The 22,428-nt window shown below is 44.0% G+C and overlaps 1 protein-coding gene across 1 annotated transcript in view; it reads right to left on the minus strand.

The window, feature by feature from the left end:
* Positions 1-17,644: 17,644 nt before the first annotated feature.
* Positions 17,645-22,428, minus strand: part of LOC126183264 (tubulin beta chain-like) — a 120,082-nt gene continuing 115,298 nt past the window's right edge. Inside the window, exon 9 of the mRNA XM_049925087.1 lies at positions 17,645-17,776. Coding sequence (XP_049781044.1) covers positions 17,651-17,776 — 126 coding nt within the window. The 3' untranslated portion in view covers positions 17,645-17,650. The remainder of the gene's footprint in view (positions 17,777-22,428) is intronic.

The following is a 22,428-nucleotide window of genomic DNA, read 5'->3' on the forward strand; positions in this document are numbered from 1 at the left end:
ACAGTTTTCGACTAATGTGTTCAAAAGTAATTCACACGACGGCTTGTCTGTACCACCTGTAATGAATCCATAGACATCCTAGTCTATACTAGGTAGGTTGAAGTCACCTCCGACTAATATAGCATGATCCGGGTACTTTAGCGATACCGAATGTGGACTCCCTTTGAATGATTCTAGAACTGTCACAGTGGAACCTGGTGGCCGGTAATAACACCCCACAATTAACTTTATTTCCCCTAGCCCTGTTAAACGTGTCCAGGTAACTTCACAATCACACTCTACTTCGACCTCAGTAGACAATATTTTTGTCAACTGCAATGAAGACACCACATCCTACGGTGTCTAATCTGTCTTTCCGATACACGTTCCAACCCTCACTAAATATTTCAGAACTTCCTATTTCAGGGTTCAGCCAGGTCTCAGTCCTGAGAATAATTTGCGCGCCACACGCTTCCTGGAGGGCTGCAAATTCAGGAACTTTATTCCTAACACTCAAAATTTACTGCTAATATCTTGATAGCTGAAGCGTCATTACACTGAACGCGTCCTGATTTCCCTGCCTGCACGTCGACTGGTGAGTGTTCATCAGGACACCTCACACTACTGCCTAGCCTAAAAAACCCCCATGTGCACGCCACAAGTACTCTGCTACCCGAGTAGCCGCTTCCTTTGTGTAGTGCACCCCTGACCTATCTAGGGGCATCCTAGAATTCCCCACCCAATAGCGCAAGTCTAGAAATCTGCAACGAAGACCGTCACAGAGTTGACGAAGCCTCAGGTTGAGACCCTCCACTCGGCTCCAAACCATAGGACCCCGATCCACTCTGGGAACAATGCTGCAAATAGAGAGCTCTGCTTGCACCCCACGTGCAAGGCCAGCTGTCTTCACCAAATCCGCCAGCCGCCTGTACGAACTGAGGATCGCCTCAGAACCCAAGCGACAGGCATCACTGGTGCCGACGTGGGCAACTACTTGCAGAAGACTGCTCCCCGTACGCTCAATAGCCGCAGGCAAGGCCGCCTCAACATCTTGGATGAGGTCCCCCGGCAGACAAACCGAGTGCACGTTGGAGTTCTTTCCAGCCCTGTACGCTATTTCCCTAAGGGGGCTCCATCACCCACCTAACGTTGGAGCTCAATAACCAGTAAGCCTTTGCCCGTGTGTGCCTGCTCTGGCCCTGCTGAAGGAGCGGCCACCTGCCCAGACAAGACGAACGGGCGAGGCCAGACAGGCAGCCTCCACATTGATCCTCCGCCTCGAGCGACGCGAACGCGTTGCAGTCCGTGACTCATCCTGAGGTGAGGGCGGCCCCAATACGCCGGGTACACTAGAAGGTGCCCCGGCGGCTGAGTCAACGGACGCAGCAAGCGACAACTAGGGTGTCTCAAGCGACGCGCCAGACCCTACGCCGTCGCTGCACCTCGACGCAGCAGCCTGAATGCGGCTGACCGTGGCCAACAGCACGCTCAGCTGCTCGCGAACCGCAGCCAGTTCCTCCTGCGCCCGCACGCAGCACGCACACACCCTATCCATCGTACTGATAATATCTAACGACTCCGCGAATTTATACTCTACGGCTATCAATAAGCAATATTACTCCTCTCAAATACGAGAATACGCAAGGATTTTATTTAATTAAATATGCAAGCGCACAAACACTCGGAAAGAAATTAAGATTAAACTACAAAACAAATACGAAAGCTAAATATGCGACTCGCTGCTGCACTGATACTTCACCAGCGGCTGCTCAGGTAGGGTTTGGCAAGCACGAAGACAAGCAGTAGAAACTCTCGCTATCTGTGGGCGGGTGTTATCTACTTGAAATGTAAACCCATGATGATTTGTGATGAAGAACAGAAGGGGGCATAGAATATCGCCGACGTACCGTTGTGATGTAAGTGCGCCGCGGCTGACAACCAAAGGGGTCTTGCTGTGAAATGAAAAGGCACCACAGATCATTGCTCATGGTTGGCAGGCTGTATGGCAGGTGACTGACGGGTTGGTATCTCACCACTGTCTGGGGCGCCTGCAGACACGTCTTCGCTATAATCGGGGCATGGAATCTCTTTGACTAGACTACTAGAGTATAATTCTCGTCATTGATGAGTCCTGGTTGGAACTGAGCCCCGCTGACCAGTAAAAGCGTGCTACCCAACCCTACATTTGCCACCAAGGCTGCCCCATCACTTCCAATTGATCACGTTTGGGGCATTATGGGCAAAGACCTCCAGCCAATTCGGGATTGCGGGTATCTAATGTGCAAAATGAACAGACTTCGACACGATATCTCTCAGGAGGACATCCACCAACTCTGAACTAATGCCAAGCTGAAAAACTGTTTGCATGAAGGCCAGAGCTGGACCAACGAGTTAGCTACTTGCTCTATTTGTGAACCTGTTTATCTAGAATACATTACCCAATTTTTTTCTGAAATTTTAATTATTTGTTTGTGTTTTATATCGATCGGCTATGTTGCGTATTTCTGCTTGAAAAAATTTAAGAATCTGGATCCAGAGCAAATTCTTATCCGTCCCCGAACGAGCACTGCCTCCTCCGTACTTTATAGATGGAATTATCGTATTTGTTGGAACAGCGTATTTACATGCGTTAAAATTAGAACACGATCCCAGTGAATCTTACTTCTGCAACAATACTTCTGCGCTGTCATTTTCCAGTAAATGAAAAAAAATTCTATACTAGTAAAGTTTGTAGTAACTGACAGAAAAACAGCGAATAAAACAGGTGTCATTTCTGGCATTCACCAAGATGGTGTTACAGGGCCTTTGCTGTTCCTTACCTTCATGAGCAATTTAGGAGACAAATTGAGCAGCCATCTTACGTTGTTTGCAGATAATGCCGTCGTTTATCACTAGCAAAGTCATAAAAAGATTGAAACCAATTGCGAAAGGATTTAGATAGCTGTATGCTGCGAAGTTTGGCTATTTACCCTAAATAATGAAAAGTGTGAAGTCATCCACTTGAGTGCTAAAAGGAATCCGTTGAACTTCGGTTACTCGATAAAACAGTCAAATCTAACGGCCGTAAATTGAATTAAATACCTAGGAATTGCAATTATAGATAACTTACATTGGAAAGAGCACACAGAAAATGTTGTGGTGAAGGAAAACAGAAGATAGAGTTTTGTTGGCAGAGCATTAGAAGATGCAACATGAAAGTGCCTACACTACACCTTTCGAGTACTGCTGCACAGTGTGGTATAGTTTCCTGGTAAGATTCACAGAATACATGGAGGAAGTTCGAAGAAGGGTAGCACCTTTTCTATTATCGGTAAATAGTTGAGAGAACTTCACAGACATAATACACGATTTGGGGTGGAGATCGTTAAACCACAGGCTTTTTCGTTGCTGCGGGAACTTATCACGAAATTTGAATCACCAACATTCTCCTCCTAATGCGAAAGTATTTTATTGATGCCAGCCTACAGAGGGAGAAAGATCACCGTAGTAAAATAAGGGAAATCAGAGCACGCACAGAAAGATATAGGTGTTCGTTTTCTCCAGGCGCTGTTCGAGAATGGAATAATAGAGAATTAGTGGGAATGTGGTTAAATGAACTCTACCAAGCACTTTAAGCGTAGACGTTAATATGGTGCCGAGAACTATTAAATTTTTTTTATTATCTAGTGTTAAGTGCAAATATTTATACATTCTGTCGATAACATGAAACCAAGACAAAAGCCTACATTTTTCAGAAGTAAACTAGGAAACTTAAAGCAATAAATCTGTTTATTAGGAAAGTTTTACTCTGGTAGCAGATCATGAGACCCATTCTTCCTATCCTGTGCTAGGGGTTTACAGGGCAACTCCCCATCACAGCCCCCTCAGATTTAGTGGTAAGATGGCCCAGTGGATAGCCCTTCAAAAACTTAACACAGATCAAGCATGAAAACAGAAAGAAGATGTACTGAACTACGAAAAAAATCAGCAAAATAAAAACGAGCAGTCCAAGCTCAAAATGTGCAACATCTACCGAATGTACACGGCCATGGTGTCGTGGTTATCTGATTACAGTGTTGGACTGCAAATGAGAGATCCGATTTCGAACATATATTTTTTTATTTCTCACAAAGTTATGAACTGTCCGTCGGGTCATTAATGTGTCTATTGCGCTGTAACTTCTGCTTACAACAACGAAGTGTAATGAATTGACCTCCAGACGTACATGTCTTTTTTTCTACGCAAGTACCACATGTTATGACTCATTAGTTCAATTTTGAAAGTTTTGACTAATTCCTTTCCTTGTAACACTGTTCACCCGTGTATTTGTTGTTTTCATTTCCGTGAGAGGTCTATGCGGCATCTCGCCTGCTCTCACCTTATGTGCGCTTACGACGGTAATATACTCGTATTCTTACCATATGACTCATGTTGTATAACCGATGTAGGGTACAACTATTACCAAGACTAGAGAAGTGGAAACAGACATGTCATTGACTGGACGGACATAAATTTGAGGAAAAAAAAAATAGAGCGTGAGGGAGATTTGAACTCTTATCTCCAGCGAAGCATTCAAACACCATGACCACACAACCACGACACTTCGCTTTCCACATTTCCTTCGAGGTTTCCAATCTTGAAGTTCGATCATTCACTGCTTCGATTTGGTTATTTTTTCAAAGTGTAGTACACATTCCTGTTTTCATGCTTGATCTGTGTTCAGTTTTTGACGGGATATCCACAAGACCATCTTACCACTAAATCGAATGGAGGGGGAGGGGGAGGGGAAGGGGGTGCTTCCCTTTTAACAAACAATTTTGAGTACTCAAATATTTACGCAAAACATGTTTGAAATAAAATGAAAATCTTGTATTTGTCACATCATAAGGCTACACAAATGTTAGAAATTCAGTAAAGAAAACAAAAGTATCTTGCGGAATAAGCCTTATCAAGAGAATTTATCACCAGTTAATTATGTAGTCACAATATACTGTTGGTATGAATGGTTTCAGTTTCTGTATATCGGTTGGTTTCTTCTCATTTAGTTCCACATAGCCCTGCAGAAAAGGAGCACATGGCAACAATGGACGGTTGATTGTTCATAATTTTCAACTGTTGCTTTGCACAATCAGTCCATCAGTGATACTCCTTCCTACGACAAGATGCTCTTCATATCTAAATTCCATAAATTCACATACATAGAATATTACTTTTCATTTTTTTCACCGTTATTCGCATAGACTCCACCGAAAATACTTACTTCCTGAAGGAGACCTATTTTTGTCACCAGTTACGAAAATCAAAAATGTTTGCAGTCTGTAAATTTTAATACTAAATATGTTGTTCTTGTTCCAAGATACTATTAACACTACTTCCTCATGCAATGGATATATTCTATCTGATATGCGAATCTCTCTGTAACATCGAAATTACAGTCAGGAGGCGTGTAAGAATGCCCACGTACGGGAAAATAATGGTCTAAATTGTGTAATCTTTCCGTACTAACCAGTGTTTTTAAGAAATCCAACACTTATTTTTGTTCTGACAGGAAAACCACCAGGAAATTTGTAGTTACGTAGTAGAACTTTGTACTTCACTATTAATGTAGTCTAAGAAAGAAGAGCAACTTCATCCAGATGTTTCTTGGCCTATCCCTCATGATATACCTGTACGTAAAGTTTTGCAGTGTAGTTCATATTGTGAATATATAATACCTTGAAGGGAAGTTGCCCGCAGCAGAGCGCTTCCTGTACTGACATCTTCGGCAGCTGCAGATTCTGCATGTAATTACACATTATAGCAACTTCATTGTTTTCTTTACTTAGATTATACAAGGATTCCATTTTGCTTTTTTTTTATTTTTGGTTTTAGGGCGCAAAGCTTCTATGGTCATTAGCGCCCAGCCCGTGACTAAGGGAACAGTAAAAAACCGAAATTTAAATCCAGCAGCAATGGGAACCAAGTCATAAAATTGGAGAAACTAAAAGCAGAAGGAATGCTTAAAAATCCACTACAGAAAGGGGTTGGTTGTCCCAAAAAAAGGCTTCAAATGACTGACGTCATTTCACTGTCACTAATAAACTGGAGAACGAGGTCGGCTGAGCGCGTGTCATCTGCTAAAATCGACGATAGATCAGGTGATAGCTGTAGACGGGAGCGTAACGGATTAAAATAGGGGCATTCAATTAAAAGGTGTCTTACCGTCCGCAGCTGAGAGCAGTGGGGACAGAGTGGGGGAGAGTGGGGGAGGATCGCCGCTTAAAAGATGTCGATGGCTAAAAAGACAGTGCCCTATCCGGAGTCTAGCTAAAATTACCTCCTCCCGACGACGCGTTCGGGAGGAAGAGGTCCAAGCACAAGGAAGAGTTTTCACGTCCCGCAATTTATTTTGGGGAAGTGTCGACCAGTGCGCGTGCCATAAATGAACAACACGACGACATAAAACGCTCCGTAGATCGGCGACGGGAATCGATGGAATAGCTGGCCGCCTCATTTCGGCCGCCTCATTTCCGCAGATACCAACGTGTCCCGGGAGCCAGAGGAACGCCACCGAGACGCCCCCCAGGTGGAGCAAGCGCAGACAGTCCTGAATCCGGTGGACCAGAGGGTGCACAGGGTAAAGAGCTTGGAGACTGAGGAGAGAGCTGAGAGAATCTGAGCAGATAACGTACTGTATCCGCTGATGGCGGCGGATGTAGTGGACAGCCCGGAGAACAGCGTAAAGCTCCGCAGTATAGACCGAACACTGGTCGGGAAGCCGAAAGTGATTTGGGGTGTCGCCAACAACATAGGCACTCCCTACACCTAACGATGTTTTCGAGCCATCGGTGTAAATAAATGTGGCTTCCGTCATTTGTGCACATAGAGCAGCAAATGCCCGACGATAAACAAGTGAAGGGGTACCATCCTTGGGAAATCGACAAAGGTCACGGAGCAGGCAGATCCGGGGACGGAGCCAAGGCGGTGCTGTACCCCAAGTTGTCAAGAAGGTTTTAGGAAAGCGGAAGGAAAGAGAATGGAGCAGTTGACGGAAGCGGACTCCCGGTGGTAGTAGGGAGGAGGGGCGGCATGCATACCCTACATCAAAGGAGGCGTCGAAAAATATGTCATGGGCTGGATTAGCAGGCATGGAAGACAGATGGCTGGCATAACGGCTCAGAAGGACTGCTCGCCGATTGGACAGCGGAGGTTCAGCAGTCTCAGCATAAAGGCTTTCCACAGGGCTGGTGTAAAAAGCTCCAGACACTAAACGTAATCCACGGTGGTGGATAGAGTCGAGACGCCGAAGAATAGACGGCCGAGCAGAGGAGTAGACTATGCTTCCATAGTCCAATTTCGAGCGCACTAAGGCGCGATAGAGGCGGAGAAGGACCACTCGGTCCGCTCCCGAGGAGGTACCATTCAGGACACGGAGGGTGTTGAGGGATCACAGACAGCGAGCCGAAAGATACGAAATGTGGGAGGACCAGCATAGTTTTCTGTCAAACGTAAGACCCAAGAATTTAGCGACGTCTGAAAACGGAAGGTTGACAGGTCCTAGATGTAAGGAGGGCGGAAGAAACTCCTTACGTCGCCAAAAATTAACACAAACGGTCTTACTGGGAGAAAAACGGAAGTCGGTTTCGATGCTCCAAGAGTGGAGGCGATCGAGACATCCTTGAAGACGTCGTTCAAGAAGGCTGGTCCGTTGAGAGCTGTAGTAGATCGCAAAATCGTCCACAAAGAGGGAGCCCGAGACATCAGGAAGCAGACAATCCATAATTGGATTAATGGCAATGGCAAACAGTACAACACTCAGCACGGAGCCATGGGGTACCCCGTTTTCTTGGGAGAAAGTACGGGAGAGAGTAGTGTTCACCCGCACCCTAAATGTGCGCTCTGCCATAAATTCGCGAAGAAAAAGGGGCAGCCGACCTCGAAAGCCCCAAGAGAACAGTGTGCGGAGGATACCTGTCCTCCAACAGGTATCGTATGCTCTCTCTAGATCAAAAAATATTGCTACTGTTTGGCGTTTCTGGAGAAAATTATTCATGATATAAGTGGAGAGAGCAACTAGATGGTCAACTGCAGAACGATGCTTTCGGAATCCGCATTGGGCAGGTGTTAAAAGACTGCGGGATTCCAGCCACCAAGCTAAACGGTAATTCACCATACGCTCCAAAACCTTACAGACACTACTCGTGAGAGAAATGGGGCGATAGCTAGAGGGGAGATGTTTGTCCTTTCCAGGTTTCGGAACAGGAACGACGACAGCTTCCCGCCATCGTCGGGGAAAAGTACTGTCGGTCCAAATTCGATTATAAAGGCGAAGGAGGTAACGCAGACTATGGGTTGATAAATGCAGCAACATTTGGACGTGGATACCATCCGGTCCTGGGGCGGAGGAGCGAGAAGAAGAGAGTGCATGTTGGAGTTCCCGCATGGAGAAAACAGTATTGTAGCTTTCGCGATTTGGAGAGGAGAAAGCAAGAGGTCGCGCTTCCGCTGCACGTTTCTTCGGGAGAAACGCTGGCGGGTAATTGGAAGAGCTCAAAATCTCAGCAAAGTGTTGACCCAATGAGTTAGAAATTGCGACGGGGTCCACTAATGTATCATGCGCAACAGTGAGCCCAGAGACCGGGGAGAAACTAGGCGCGCCTGAGAACCGTCGAAGCCGACTCCAAACTTCTGAGGAGGGAGTGAAGGTGTTAAATGAGCTAATAAAGAATTTCCAGCTTGCCTTCTTGCTATCGCGAATGACGCGACGGCATCGCGCACGGAGCTGCTTATAGCTGATACAGTTGGCCAAAGTAGGATGGTGACGGAAAATGCGAAGAGCACGTCGCCGCTCACGTAGTGTGTCATGGCATGCCTCGTTCCACCAAGGAACTGGGGGGCGCCGGGGCAATTCGGAGGTGCGTGGTATTGAACGTTCCGCAGCTGTAAGAATAACGTCTGTAGTATGTGTGACATCGTCGACGCTGGGAAAGCGACGGTCATCGAATGTCGCTAGAGACGAAAAAAGTGTCCAATCGGCTTGGGCAAACTTCCAGCGTCGCGGGCGCATATATGGCAGTTGAGGCTGCAGTCTGAGGACACATGGAAAGTGGTCACTCGAGTGTGTATCATCAAGGGCGAACCATTCGAAGCGCCGAGCTAGCGGAACAGTACCGACCGCAAGGTCCAAATGAGATAAAGTTGTCGTGGAGGCAGACAAAAATGTGGGGACCCCAGTGTTGAGGCAAACTAGATCCGCTTGGTGGAAGACGTCTAGCAATATGGAGCCACGTGGACAAGGATGTGGAGATCCCCAAAGCGGGTGGTGGGCATTGAAGTCCCCAACCAGCAAACAGGGGGGTGGAAGCTGACCAAGAAGATGAAGGAGATCAGCTCTTGCCTTTGGTGTGGACGATGGAATGTATACAGTACAAAGAGAGAATGTGTATCCGGAAAGGGAAAGACGGATGGCGACAGCTTGGAAGGAAGTGTTTCAGTGGATTGGGTGATAATGGAGAGTATCATGAAGAAGAATCGTGAGTCCTCCATGGGCTGGAGAGCCTGCAACAGAGGGGAGATCATATCAGACGGACTGAAAATGAGGGAGAACAAAGCAGTCATGGGGACGCAGCTTTGTTTCCTGAAGACAGAAGATGACCGGCGAGTAGGATCGTAAGAGGATCGACAATTCATCCCTATTGGCTCGAATGCCGCGGATATTCCAGTGGATAATGGACATGGGGTGAACAGAAAATGGAGGAATGTGACCAAAGTTGCTGTCAACTCAAAGACTGCACGGAGCTAGCGACCGACAGCATGGAATGGCAGTCAGCCGAAGGCAGAAGATCCTGATCCATAGGTTGGTCAGGAGCAGCTCCTGCCACCAGCGATCGGCCGGTTGACCGGCCACCAGCAGTGCGCCTCGGCGACACAGAAGACGGCCGAGGGCGATTTCCGCCAGGTGGTGCTGTAGATGGGACACGCCTTGGCGGAGAAGGAGAGGAACTGGGTTTCTTTGTAGCCTTCTTAGAAGTATGATGTTTAGATGAAGGAGGAACCGATGGTTGGGAAGTTGCGGTACGTAAAAACTCTTCACGAGTATGCTCTTTTTTGGAAGGCTTGGTGTCTGACTTTTGGGCTCGAGATTTAGCAGAACCCGACGAAGGGTGAGCCATAGAGTGGGCAGGCGAAAGAGGTGAGGTTGAACGGGCGATCTCTGCGCTGGCCGATCTGACGACCGTGGCACTAAAGGTGAGGTCGCAAGTCTGTGTGGCCGCCTCCTTTGTTGGCCGAGGAGAAGCAAGGACAGTGCTGTATTTTCCTGTCTGAGGCACGGTGGGCTGTCGACTGGCGAATAATTTTCGAGCAGCAAAGGTCGACAGCTTTTCCTTCACTCTTATTTCCTGGATGAGCTTTTCGTTCTTAAAAACGGGGCAATCTCGAGAGGAAGCAGCGTGGTCACCCATACAGTTGATGCAGCGAGGGGATGGAGGTGGACAAGCACCCTCATGGGCATCCTTGCCACACGTAACACATTTGGCTGGATTGGAACAGGACTGGCTGGTGTGATTGAACCGCTGACATCGATAGCAACGCGTAGGGTTTGGGACGTAAGGGCGAACGGAAATTATCTCATAGCCTGCTTTGATTTTCGATGGGAGTTGAACTGTGTCAAATGTCAAGAAGACAGTGCGGATTGGAATGATGTTCGTGTCAACCCGTTTCATTACTCTATGAACTGCCGTTACGCCCTGGTCAGACAGATAGTGCTGAATTTCTTCGTCAGACAATCCATCGAGGGAGCGTGTATAAACGACTCCACGCGAGGAATTTAAGGTACGGTGCGGTTCCACCCGGACAGGGAAGGTGTGGAGCAGAGAAGTACGCAGCAATTTTTGTGCCTGGAGGGCACTGTGTGTTTCTAACAACAGGGTGCCATTCCGTAATCTGGAACAAGACTTTACAGGACCTGCAATTGCGTCGACACCTTTCTGAATAATGAAAGGGTTGACCGTGGAGAAGTCGTGACCTTCATCAGACTGAGAAACAACAAGGAACTGTGGCAACGATGGAAGAACCGTCTGTGGCTGAGACTCAGTATACTTACGTTTGTGAGCAGACATAGTGGAAGGTGAGGAAACCATTGCGGAAGAATCCTCCATGATTACCGGCGTCTCCGATGGCGCGCTCCTCCCTTGTGGGGACCCTCACTGAGGGCACTCCCGCCTTAGGTGATTGTTCACACCTCAGGTCACACCTCCCGACAAACGGACGGAGGGACCAATCGGCACTTTCGGAAGGTATCAGCTCGGGTTACCATCCCTCCCTGGGTCTGGCCGTTACCAGGGGGTACGTACGTGTCCTACCTGTCTACCCGGGGCGGGGAATTACGCGTTACCCCGTCACCGGCTACGCATGGAGGTGCGTGGGTCGGCCTTCAGACACGCACAGGGAGGAAAAAAGAGAAGAGGAAAGGAAAGAAGAGGGGTCTCAAACGCCGCAGCGGAGAGAAGGGCAAAGAGAAGAGGAAAGGAAAAGGAAAGGACAGAGGAAGGACGAAGACTTGCAAGTGGAGAAAGCAAGGAAGTTGGAACAGTTTCGAGCGTCCGTCTCCGGACATAGGCACAAACCATACTCCCAGATGGGGAGAAAGGGAAGCAAAGAGCCAGAGGTGAGGGGAGGAGGGGCGAAGATGCGGGATGGGGAAGGATGCGGAAAGGGAAGGTATGCAGCCCGGAAAGGAAGGAAGGCCATATTAGCTCGGGGTGCCGTGCTCGCTACGCACGTATCCACAAAAGAGTTGGGGACCCCCTGGGGGGTCCATTTTGCTTGGGAACGTTTTTGGTCTCCTCGTATGGACTGTATATGCTGCTACTACTACTACTACTACTACTACTACTACTACTAATGGACTTAAGTTTATTGCTACAGCTTTACATTTACAGGAAATAGCTATTTGTGGACTTTTAAGTACCAGTGTGAACCGTTCTTCCAAAAATAATGTTCAACAAATAGGAAACCTGTTCAGGATACTTCTCCACAAAAATGCTATTCATTATTTTGATATTAAGGTTCTTAGTCGAATATTTTCATCTCGTTATGTATAATGACTAGACTTGGCTACTGTTTCTATGTTTCGGAACAGTGTATCGATACGTGGAACTGTTTCAGTGTTTCGAAACAGTAGTGTTTCATTCCGCTCTGTGTCGGATAACGGGAACTGATTCGATCTCGAGCCAGCCACAGAAACTGTATCGTTGTTTCAAAATAACGCTGTTTCAGTCCACTTGTGCTTGGAACGGACTAACTGTATCGAAACAGTAATGTTTCATTTCGCTTTGTCTCTGACGAGATTCGGGCACGGCACAGATACGGAAATACGTTTAATGTACTACTTCATCGAACTCTTTCAAGAGTGTCGAAATCCTTTTGACACACAACAGCATGAAGCTAAAGATTTCCGAAAATAAAGCTTCGTTTCTAATTGATTGCTCTATTCCGAAATGGCGTAATATATACTTTGTAAACACTAACAATAAAATAAAGCACACTATTCGCATTCAAAATAAAAGTGTGAAAAACATTCAGTTACACATCTCCTATTACATATGCTTATCTGTTGATGTACAGTAATCATATTAAAAAACTCAAGTAAACCTACAACATTTTGAATTAGAAAAGGCGTAGAGTGGCAATTTTTAGACATATACGTAAATTGGATGCACTTGAAAAGTAATATGATTGACGGATCATTGATGATGTAATGGTGAATGGGAAGGGCTAAGAAGCATGGTGGATTTATAGTAATGATTCGAAACACCTTAAGGGACAAAAATTTTTTTCTCTTATATTTTGTCATTTATTCGAATTATGTGGCTTTATTTGTGAGTCTATAGTCAATGTGCCTATTCTCCACAATGATTTCTTTTGTGTGCATGGATATTAGCAGGCCGGGTATATATTATCCATACCAACGAAATTTGGGAATCCCAGTAGCGTATCCATTGTTTCTGCAGTTTTTTCCCGCCTCCAGTACAGTTCATGTTAGTTCTTCTGTCTTCAGCTATGACGTTACGAAGTCCGGTGTGGGATTATTTTATGAAGATAAATCGTGAGAAAATTAAATGTAACTTGTGCTCGGCAGTGTTGTCGTTTAAAAGTAGTTCAACTTTTTGCTTAAACAGACACTTGCGACATAAGCATCCAACAGTTAATTTATGTGAAACTCGTTCGAAATCAGTCTTTATGAATCTGGGCAGTGACGAAACCAGTTCAGTTTCCACAGCAACTGTTCAGGAATCTGCCAATTCAGTGGCTGTGCGCCAAGATGAACAATCTGTGTAAGAAATACCCAGCACTTCCACCAGTTCAGCTCAGGGTAGGTGTGGTAGACAAACAAAGATTACTGGATTTGCATCAAGACCAGTGCCTTCATCCAAACGAGCCAAAATAGACGAACAGATTTTAAGACTTGTTGTTAAAGAATACCTTCCATTTAATGTAGTTGAGAGTGTAGAGTTTAGAAAAATGACTTATTTATTAAATGAAAACTATGTACCACCAAGTAGAAAAACACTCTCCCACAGTTTACTCTCACAAGTGTTCGACAGCGCACTAGTGCGAGTAAGATCTGCAGTGCAAGCTGCATCCTCCATCTGCATTTCAACTGATGGATGGACATCTGTGAAAAATGAGAATTATATTGCAGTGACTGCTCACTTCATTGATGAAAACTGCAATCTGAAGTCATATTTGTTATCTATTTTTAAATTCCATGACAAGCATACAGCAGAAAACATTTCCAATGAATTACAAAATGTGACTTCAACTTGGGGTATCACCAATAAAATTGTAGCTTGCACTACAGATAACGCACCTAATATGGTGAAGGCAGTGGTGATGTGCAAATGGTGGCATGTACCTTGTTTTGCACATACACTGAATTTAATCGTGCAAGCAAGCCTTGAACCAATTACAGACACAAGGGCAAAGGTGAAGTCAGTAGTGGAATTTTTCAAAAGAAGTCCTCAAGCACTTGAGAAATTACACAATATTCAGAAGCAAATGGGCGTTCCTATTTTAACACCGAAACAAGATTGCCCTACGAGATGGAATTCCACATATGAAATGTTTGACAGGCTTTTGAAAATCAAAGAGCCTTTGCAAAGCACCCTTGCCATCGTCAGTGTGGATTCAAAAACAAAACTGTCCAATGAAGACTGGTTAGTTATTGAAAAACCTTGTGAAATACTATCTCCTTTTGAACAAGTCACAACAGAAATTAGCAGTGAAAGAAATGTAACCTTGTCAAAAGTTGTCTTATTAATCAAAGGTTTACAAAGTCATTGTCTGAGACTAAAAACTCAGATCACAGTAATGAAGCCACTAATACAGTAATTGCTAAACTTGAGGACGGAATTTGTACCCGCCTCGTTCAAAAGTTTGCAGATAAAGCAATTGCTTGTGAGGCAACATTACTGGATCCTCGCTTCAGGGAGCATGGTTTTCCAAAAACTGGGCATCGATTACAAGAAACAAAAGATGCCATAATTAACAAGTGCTGTGCAATACGACAGAAACCCACTCGGTGTTCTACAGAAAATCCGCCACCAGCCAAACCAGTTGAGGTGAGCGCATTCACTTCTAGCAGTGGCAACATTTGGCAAGATTTTGACCAAGCTGTAGGTGGCTTGATCCAAAGTGTAGACAATCCACGTGCTGCAAGTATAGTTGAGCTTGATAAATATATGAAGATGCCACTGATACACAGATCACAAGATCCATTGCTGTGGTGGAAAGAAAATGTGTTTCCTACACTGTTTGAAATAATGAAACGACATCTTTGTATTATGGCCACCTCTGTTCCATGTGAGCGCATATTTTCAAAGCAGGGATAAACAATAACAGACAGACGATCCCGTCTTTCAAGCGAAAAAGTATCAAAAATGATATTTCTAGACTACAACTTAGAATAGGCACAGCAGATCTACTCAGAAATGAAACAGGAAAATTTCAATTAATTTTGTTCTTCTCTGGACAGAGTGCACTGAATTTATATTTGATTGTATTTTGTTTAGTCCACTAAACTGTGCATGTAGCTACCTTACAAGAACATTTATCTGAAATTTGTTACACACAGAAGACACGTTTTTGCTCACCATTCAGTGAGTTTAATTTTTTTAGTATGTTATTTATTCATTTGTGTGTTTGAGAATAATTATCTGATTTGTGTATGTATATGTTTGTGTGTATATTTTTGTAAATGTGCTGTGTTTGGTTATTACACTATAGGCATCTTGATACTTGTGTATGATAAAAAATTCTCAGGCAAATCAGCAATTGTACTTCGATACTTTTGTTCTTGGCGTTCAGATACTGTGATAAAAATTGCATTTCTACAACAACGTAATTTCATCTCTGATTTCCTGGGAAAGTATATAATAAAATGGTAATACATCTGCTTGCTGTGTCTACTTGAGGGAACTCCATGTACCTGTACCTCAAACAAACTTCTTTAGCAAGAACTGTAAGTGGTGTAGAGGCAGATTTGCCATGATACAGGTATCACAAAGGCATTACACTGTAGGAACTGCTTTAAATTTTCGTCTGGATTTTATACTTCAAAGAAACATACGAATCTCTGCATTTCAGTTACCTTGAAATGTTTTCCTATTCTATCAAGTGTACTTACTATGAGATGTATCCAGCTAACTTGTGAATGTTTGATGAGAAACTGCCATACTTGACCATTGCGCTATATCCTCCAGTCTGTTACGGTAATTTTTTTGATCTGTGTGCGTCAGTCACTTTGCATCCTGCTCTGTGTGACAAACAATGGAAAATTTATCTGCGGGTAGTAAAAGTGTGAGTGGCATACTCATAAATGTTAATTCAGTGCCTCGCTTCCAGGATGTTATCTCGATAAATTATATCTCATGATATGCCGTTTCAAGAGCACATACAGATTATCACTCTTAAAACCTATCAAAATTATGCACTAGAATACAGGGAAACGAGTTTGGCAAAATCTGTTATGTCAAACATATTAAGTCTGACCTCGGCCAATTGGAAAGTATGAAAGTCACATGACACGAAAGCAGTGCATTTGCTGCTACACGAAATATGGAACTGCAAAGACGCCTAAGTGAAAGTTTCACACTTTCTGCGATATGATTGGCGGTCTCGCACCTCATTTGTGTTTTTATGGCAATATTTATACAGTAGACACTCAAGATTATATAATGTGACGGCCTATACTATTATAAGACACAAACTGTTTCACTGTTTCGAAACTGCGTTTCGAAACATTATATTGTACTGTTTCATTTGTTTCGAAACAGTTAGGTGTTTCAGTTTGCCCATCTCTAATAATGACCCTTTTTTGTTGGATATGAGCGTAACTGCTCGACTACTGGCCCCTTGGAGCTGCATTTAGTGACATTTTTACCCTTTATGTTCTTTGGAGACATTCCAGACAGAAAAAAAAAAATGTGAAACGGCGAGCACGAGCTTTTGTCACATTTCTATTTTGAAATGCCTTGGCACATATTTGACATCTTACTAAACGTTATGTAACATAATACATGAAATAGCATGTGCGAAATATCTTTGCTTCCTTACCTTGTTAACTTTTACCACTTCACCAGTGCTTGTAATACTAATCGTGTTCATCTTTATTTGCTACAAAAGTTTGTGGATATCTCCTCATGATCCCTCTGACAGCTCCGTAACCTTTTTACACATGTGATGTATTATGGAACTGTTAATGACACACTGAAGCACTGTTTTCAACAGCAAACGTTTTGCATAATCAAAATTTACAGTGAAACTGCAGCACACTGATTTGCAATCGTATCCAATTTTCTTCTTTGTGACGACCTTAGAAGCACAGTTGAAGTTGATGTATGCCGAACTATTTACTTTTGCTTCCTTCACATGTTCTGATTTGTATTCGATATTTTTAAGTTCCTTTTCACGTTTTTTTCACTTCGAACAAAACACTTTCTCATTATCAGATGCCATGCTGCCGGTTGACATTCAAAGGACGGTAGTGGTACACCACGTGCTGAACAGACAGAACATTTCTCATGCACACATTCAAAGCATAAATAGCACCTCTGCAGAAGAAGAGTCGTTTCTGAATTATACTGAAATTTTAAACCTTGCCTGTGATAGATGCGTTATTTCTACATAAAACTGTATGTGTTGTCTCCAAAAATACGAAAATTTAAATGACTCAGTGTAAAAAAAGTGGAGAAGCGCTATTTGTGCCTTAAACGATTCACATACTGTATTACGGCTGGAAAAATGTTTTCATTAAGAGATGAATAAACTATGTTCTTGTATTTCTTACTGACCACACAAGCCATCGTTTTCTCGCTCTTTGTGTGTAACTTCGCAGTTGTGATTTTCGATATGAAATTTAGAACAAAGACGAACCAGATTACTGTAACAGAAGACCAAATACAACTATTCAATGGAAAAAAACTGATTAAATTTTGCATCTTCATCATTTCTTCTCGTAAATAAACTAATTTACCAATTACATAGAACATATTTCAGGGTACCAATCGTTACGGCAGAAAAAAAAATACGTCCCTTTAAACATGTTTATTGATGCATGCAATACTTAGTTCTGCGCTCATAACTATATCTGTGACTGCAACATCCGCTATCAATCGATATTTTGATTTTATTAAACGTAAATATGGTATGACTAGCCCACAACCCGTGTGTCTTCCAGGCTGTACGCGGAGACATCCGCCACCTTATCCTCGGCAGCCTCTTCTACTTCGTCGTCCTGGTCATCGCCCTGGTCGTCGTCGTCTTCTGCAGTCGCCTCCTGCAGACGAAACGCACATCTTAGTAGGCTGTCACAGCAAGTTCAGTTCATTAAATGAAACAAGTTTACTGTAACCAGTCAACGGTGACTGGTAACAGTAAACTACTTGTTTCATTTAATGTCAATAAGTCACGGTAAAGCCTAACCCAAAATGTTCGCGTTTCAAGTTCACTTCAACCCAACTACTCCTGCTTGTCGCAAAATGAACTCTATGGAACTGAATTTATCTTTTAAAAGCAGGGAAATGTCTAAAATTTTTCTTTCAAAAATACCGTCTTGATCACACCACTTATGTTTCAAGAACATAGGTGACCGGTTTCGGTCATATCACTTGACCATCAGAATAGCACCGCACGAACAAAATCAGTCTTCGGCCATCATGTAACTTTTAATAAGCATGCTGAAGGGACGGTACAACAATTTGCAAGTCCTTCATTGCGCTAATAAAGGCTTATTATTAAATATTTAGGAGGAGATCGAGATATATGCCCGTTAGAGAGATGAACCGTCAGTGCTTCTCAATGAACAGCTGGATTTTCGTGAGAAACATTTTTATGATCTCTTTGACGAAATTCTATGAACACGTATACACTCTTTTGTTCAGAAAATCATAGGACCCAGTTCTATCCATGGCAGAAATGTACCTCAGAACAGTACATAAATATTTATATCATAATCTTAAACTACCAACTAGAAATATTACGAAATATAACCCCATTTTTAATAAACCAGTTTTATGACATTTAAAAAATGTAATATACCACTCGGCAGCTGATCATTTCATTATTACATATATCTCCAGTGCCAAATAATGATAATATAAGACAAACAATCTAGCATAGGTGTATACTTGCAGTCAAGTCACAACTCATATCGATATGATGCCACAATGCCAAAGACCTTCACAACATCGTTGACTTTTAAACCATTGTGGTAGTACCACCATAGCCCATAGAGGGCACACTAAGTATTCATAGTCTGTACAGTTATTTTTAAAGCTTTTAATTGGTATTTTATACAATATCTAAGTAGTTCCATGGTTGTAAAGATATTTTATACATAACTTTTTATGTTATTATTGTACTTTTTTTTTACGTTTTGACGATTATGTGAACCCGTTTTACACTGGTTGACGTGAGGTATAGGGAGAAGAGGTAGGCGGAGCATCTTCGTATTTAAACGTATGCCCGTCACTTTCTGGCACCAGTTGACATCACAGCAGCTGAGAAGAGTGCTCCATCTACCATCTTCGAAGGTTGCCATGGGTATAACAAGTCTTATTGTATTTTATCTTTATAAGCATTTTGTCATTTTATTGTCAATCTAGTAAGGTTTCTATTACTTTCTAAATTAAATTACAGGTCTGATGATGATCATGTGATATGACCGAAACCAGTCACCTATGTTCTTGAAACTTAAGTGGTGTGATCAAGCCTGAATTTTTGAAAGAAAAATTTTAAGAATTTTTGATCACTGTTCCAAAAATGTTTATTAAAAAAGGGGAATATGTTTCTGGGCACTGAATCAGAATGAAGTGCAAACTTAGCAACGCTTCCATTTCTTGCAGGACTCTAAATAGACGTGACATCGTTTGCAGGTATGAAGCGGGTGCTGAAGTGTTTTTAGAAAACAAACGACGTTTAAGAATTTTACTTGGGCAGTACCACCTTTGATCTTTGCAGTTAAGAGTTACAAGAATCCGAGGCATGGTTGAAGTCTAGGGAACGGTAGATTGCGTGAAGGCATATAGCGGAAGAAAAATGTCGGTCACACTGACAACAAAGGACAATGCTCTCGTTGGATCGAGATTAGCAGAGCCAAATCTTAAAGGCTTACATTCCGACACACATTCTGAATGTAGCTGATGCCAAAACGGGAAATTAATTTCGTTAGTTCATCAAAATTTGTGAAGAAGTTAAATATTTCGAGGACCTAAGTATTTTGCCGGATGACGTAACCTTTAAATTTTACGGAACAATTAATTGCGAAAGCTGCGTACACTGGGCTAAAGAAAATCCATACGTAACTGAAGCTAGGCACGTTAGCCTACCACGGATATCATTCTGGCGTTTGCCGTCCGGACGGTTTATCAGGCCCCGCCCGCTTCTTTGACGAGCCTGTCACAGTCTAACGTAGCACATTATCCCGAGTTGTTATTCCTTGCAGTGAAGTGCGCGATTTTTAACAGTGTCTGGTTCTGTTGCCGGGGAAACTCGTTTTTTCGTACTCTACATACTGTAATCCTGTCGCTGCCACGACTGTACTTTCATCACCTCAGATCATGATCTTCAATACTATCGGAGATATACACTCCTGGAAATGGAAAAAAGAAAACATTGACACCAGTGTGTCAGACCCACCATACTTGCTCCGGACACTGCGAGAGGGCTGTACAAGCAATGATCACACGCACGGCACAGCGGACACACCAGGAACCGCGGTGTTGGCCGTCGAATGGCGCTAGCTGCGCAGCATTTGTGCACCGCCGCCGTCAGTGTCAGCCAGTTTGCCGTGGCATACGGAGCTCCATCGCAGTCTTTAACACTGGTAGCACGCCGCGACAGCGTGGACGTGAACCGTATGTGCAGTTGACGGACTTTGAGCGAGGGCGTATAGTGGGCATGCGGGAGGCCGGGTGGACATACCGCCGAATTGCTCAACACGTGGGGCGTGAGGTCTCCACAGTACATCGATGTTGTCGCCAGTGGTCGGCGGAAGGTGCACGTACCCGTCGACCTGGGACCGGACCGCAGCGACGCACGGATGCACGCCAAGACCGTAGGATCCTACGCAGTGCCGTAGGGGACCGCACCGCCGCTACCCAGCAAATTAGGGACACTGTTGCTCCTGGGGTATCGGCGAGGACCATTCGCAACCGTCTCCATGAAACTGGGCTACGGTCCCGCACACCGTTAGGCCGTCTTCCGCTCACGCCCCCAACATCGTGCAGCCCGCCTCCAGTGGTGTCGCGACAGGCGTGAATGGAGGGACGAATGGAGACGTGTCGTCTTCAGCGATGAGAGTCGCTTCTGCCTTGGTGCCAATGATGGTCGTATGCGTGTTTGGCGCCGTGCAGGTGAGCGCCACAATCAGGACTGCATACGACCGAGGCACACAGGGCCAACACCCGGCATCATGGTGTGGGGAGCGATCTCCTACACTGGCCGTACACCACTGGTGATCGTCGAGGGGACAATGAATAGTGCACGGTACATCCAAACCGTCATCGAACCCATCGTTCTACCATTCCTAGACGGGCAAGGGAACTTTCTGTTCCAACAGGACAATGCACGTCCGCATGTATCCCGTGCCACCCAACGTGCTCTAGAAGGTGTAAGTCAACTACCCTGGCCAGCAAGATCTCCGGATCTGTCCCCCATTGAGCATGTTTGGGACTGGATGAAGCGTCGTCTCACGCGGTCTGCACGTCCAGCACGAACGCTGGTCCAACTGAGGCGCCAGGTGGAAATGGCATGGCAAGCCGTTCCACAGGACTACATCCAGCATCTCTACGATCGTCTCCATGGGAGAATAGCAGCCTGCATTGCTGCGAAAGGTGGATATACACTGTACTAGTGCCGACATTGTGCATGCTCTGTTGCCTGTGTCTATGTGCCTGTGGTTCTGTCAGTGTGATCATGTGATGTATCTGACCCCAGGAATGTGTCAAAGTTTCCCCTTCCTGGGACAATGAATTCACGGTGTTCTTATTTCAATTTCCAGGAGTGTATTTAATCTGAAAATAACTTTTCTTTCGCCACGAAACAGAGCTATGGATTGTAAGATATTTATGCTCCATAATCTGTGACTAAAAAGATTAGTACATAAAATGTCTTTAAAATTATGTTTTAGCTACGATAGTTGCTTGAAGTAGAAACAGTCGTTTCAAAATTATTTAATTATGTTGTGGTTAGAGTGAGCGTATAGAGGACATACGTGAAGTGTGAATGTTTTATTTTACTGAAAACTATGGAAAAGTATACTTGGAAAAAATCTTGTGCAGTCACGAGTCATGAGACTCGTGTCCACTGTGCTTTCTTTTGTGTAAAAACAGCCAAAACGAAAGAAAAAGTTTAATTGCTGCCGATAATTCGGAGTTCATTTTATTTGAATTTCGTTTCATAAATTCTTTCATAATCCTGTTGGACGAGTTACTGATTATCGCAGCATTTGAAGGCAGGAGCTTTTCTGATTATCTGGACAGACAATCAGCACAAGAGATTTAAGTATTCTACGCACTTTGCGAAGCGCACTGTGCTGCAGTCCTGTGTATCGAGTTGTCGAACGTCAGCCGTCTTAGTGAACGGAACGTGTGGACCGGTACCACACAAATTTCGGCTAAGATCAGAATCATGTATTCGTTCAGATGTTTTGCCCTAAATATGAATAGAGTACAAATTTAAAAATTTTTAGTGAAATGTTTGAGAATTCTTTATTGAATTACTTTGGAAGTTATTTGCGTGTGAAATTTCTGGTCGTTTTAGAACTCCACATGGTGTGTCATGAACATTCATGGAGCATTACGGCGAGCACTTCTTTAAAAGAAGAGGACTGAACTACTTTAACTCGCGGATAGTTGTGGGTCACTGATTGTTTAGAACACAGAATTTATTCGGGTTGGACGTGCAAATGCTGGCTGTTTTGCGTGTGAA

The sequence above is a fragment of the Schistocerca cancellata genome, chromosome 4 (genome assembly GCF_023864275.1).
Source record: "Schistocerca cancellata isolate TAMUIC-IGC-003103 chromosome 4, iqSchCanc2.1, whole genome shotgun sequence".
Classification (NCBI taxonomy): domain Eukaryota; kingdom Metazoa; phylum Arthropoda; class Insecta; order Orthoptera; family Acrididae; genus Schistocerca; species Schistocerca cancellata.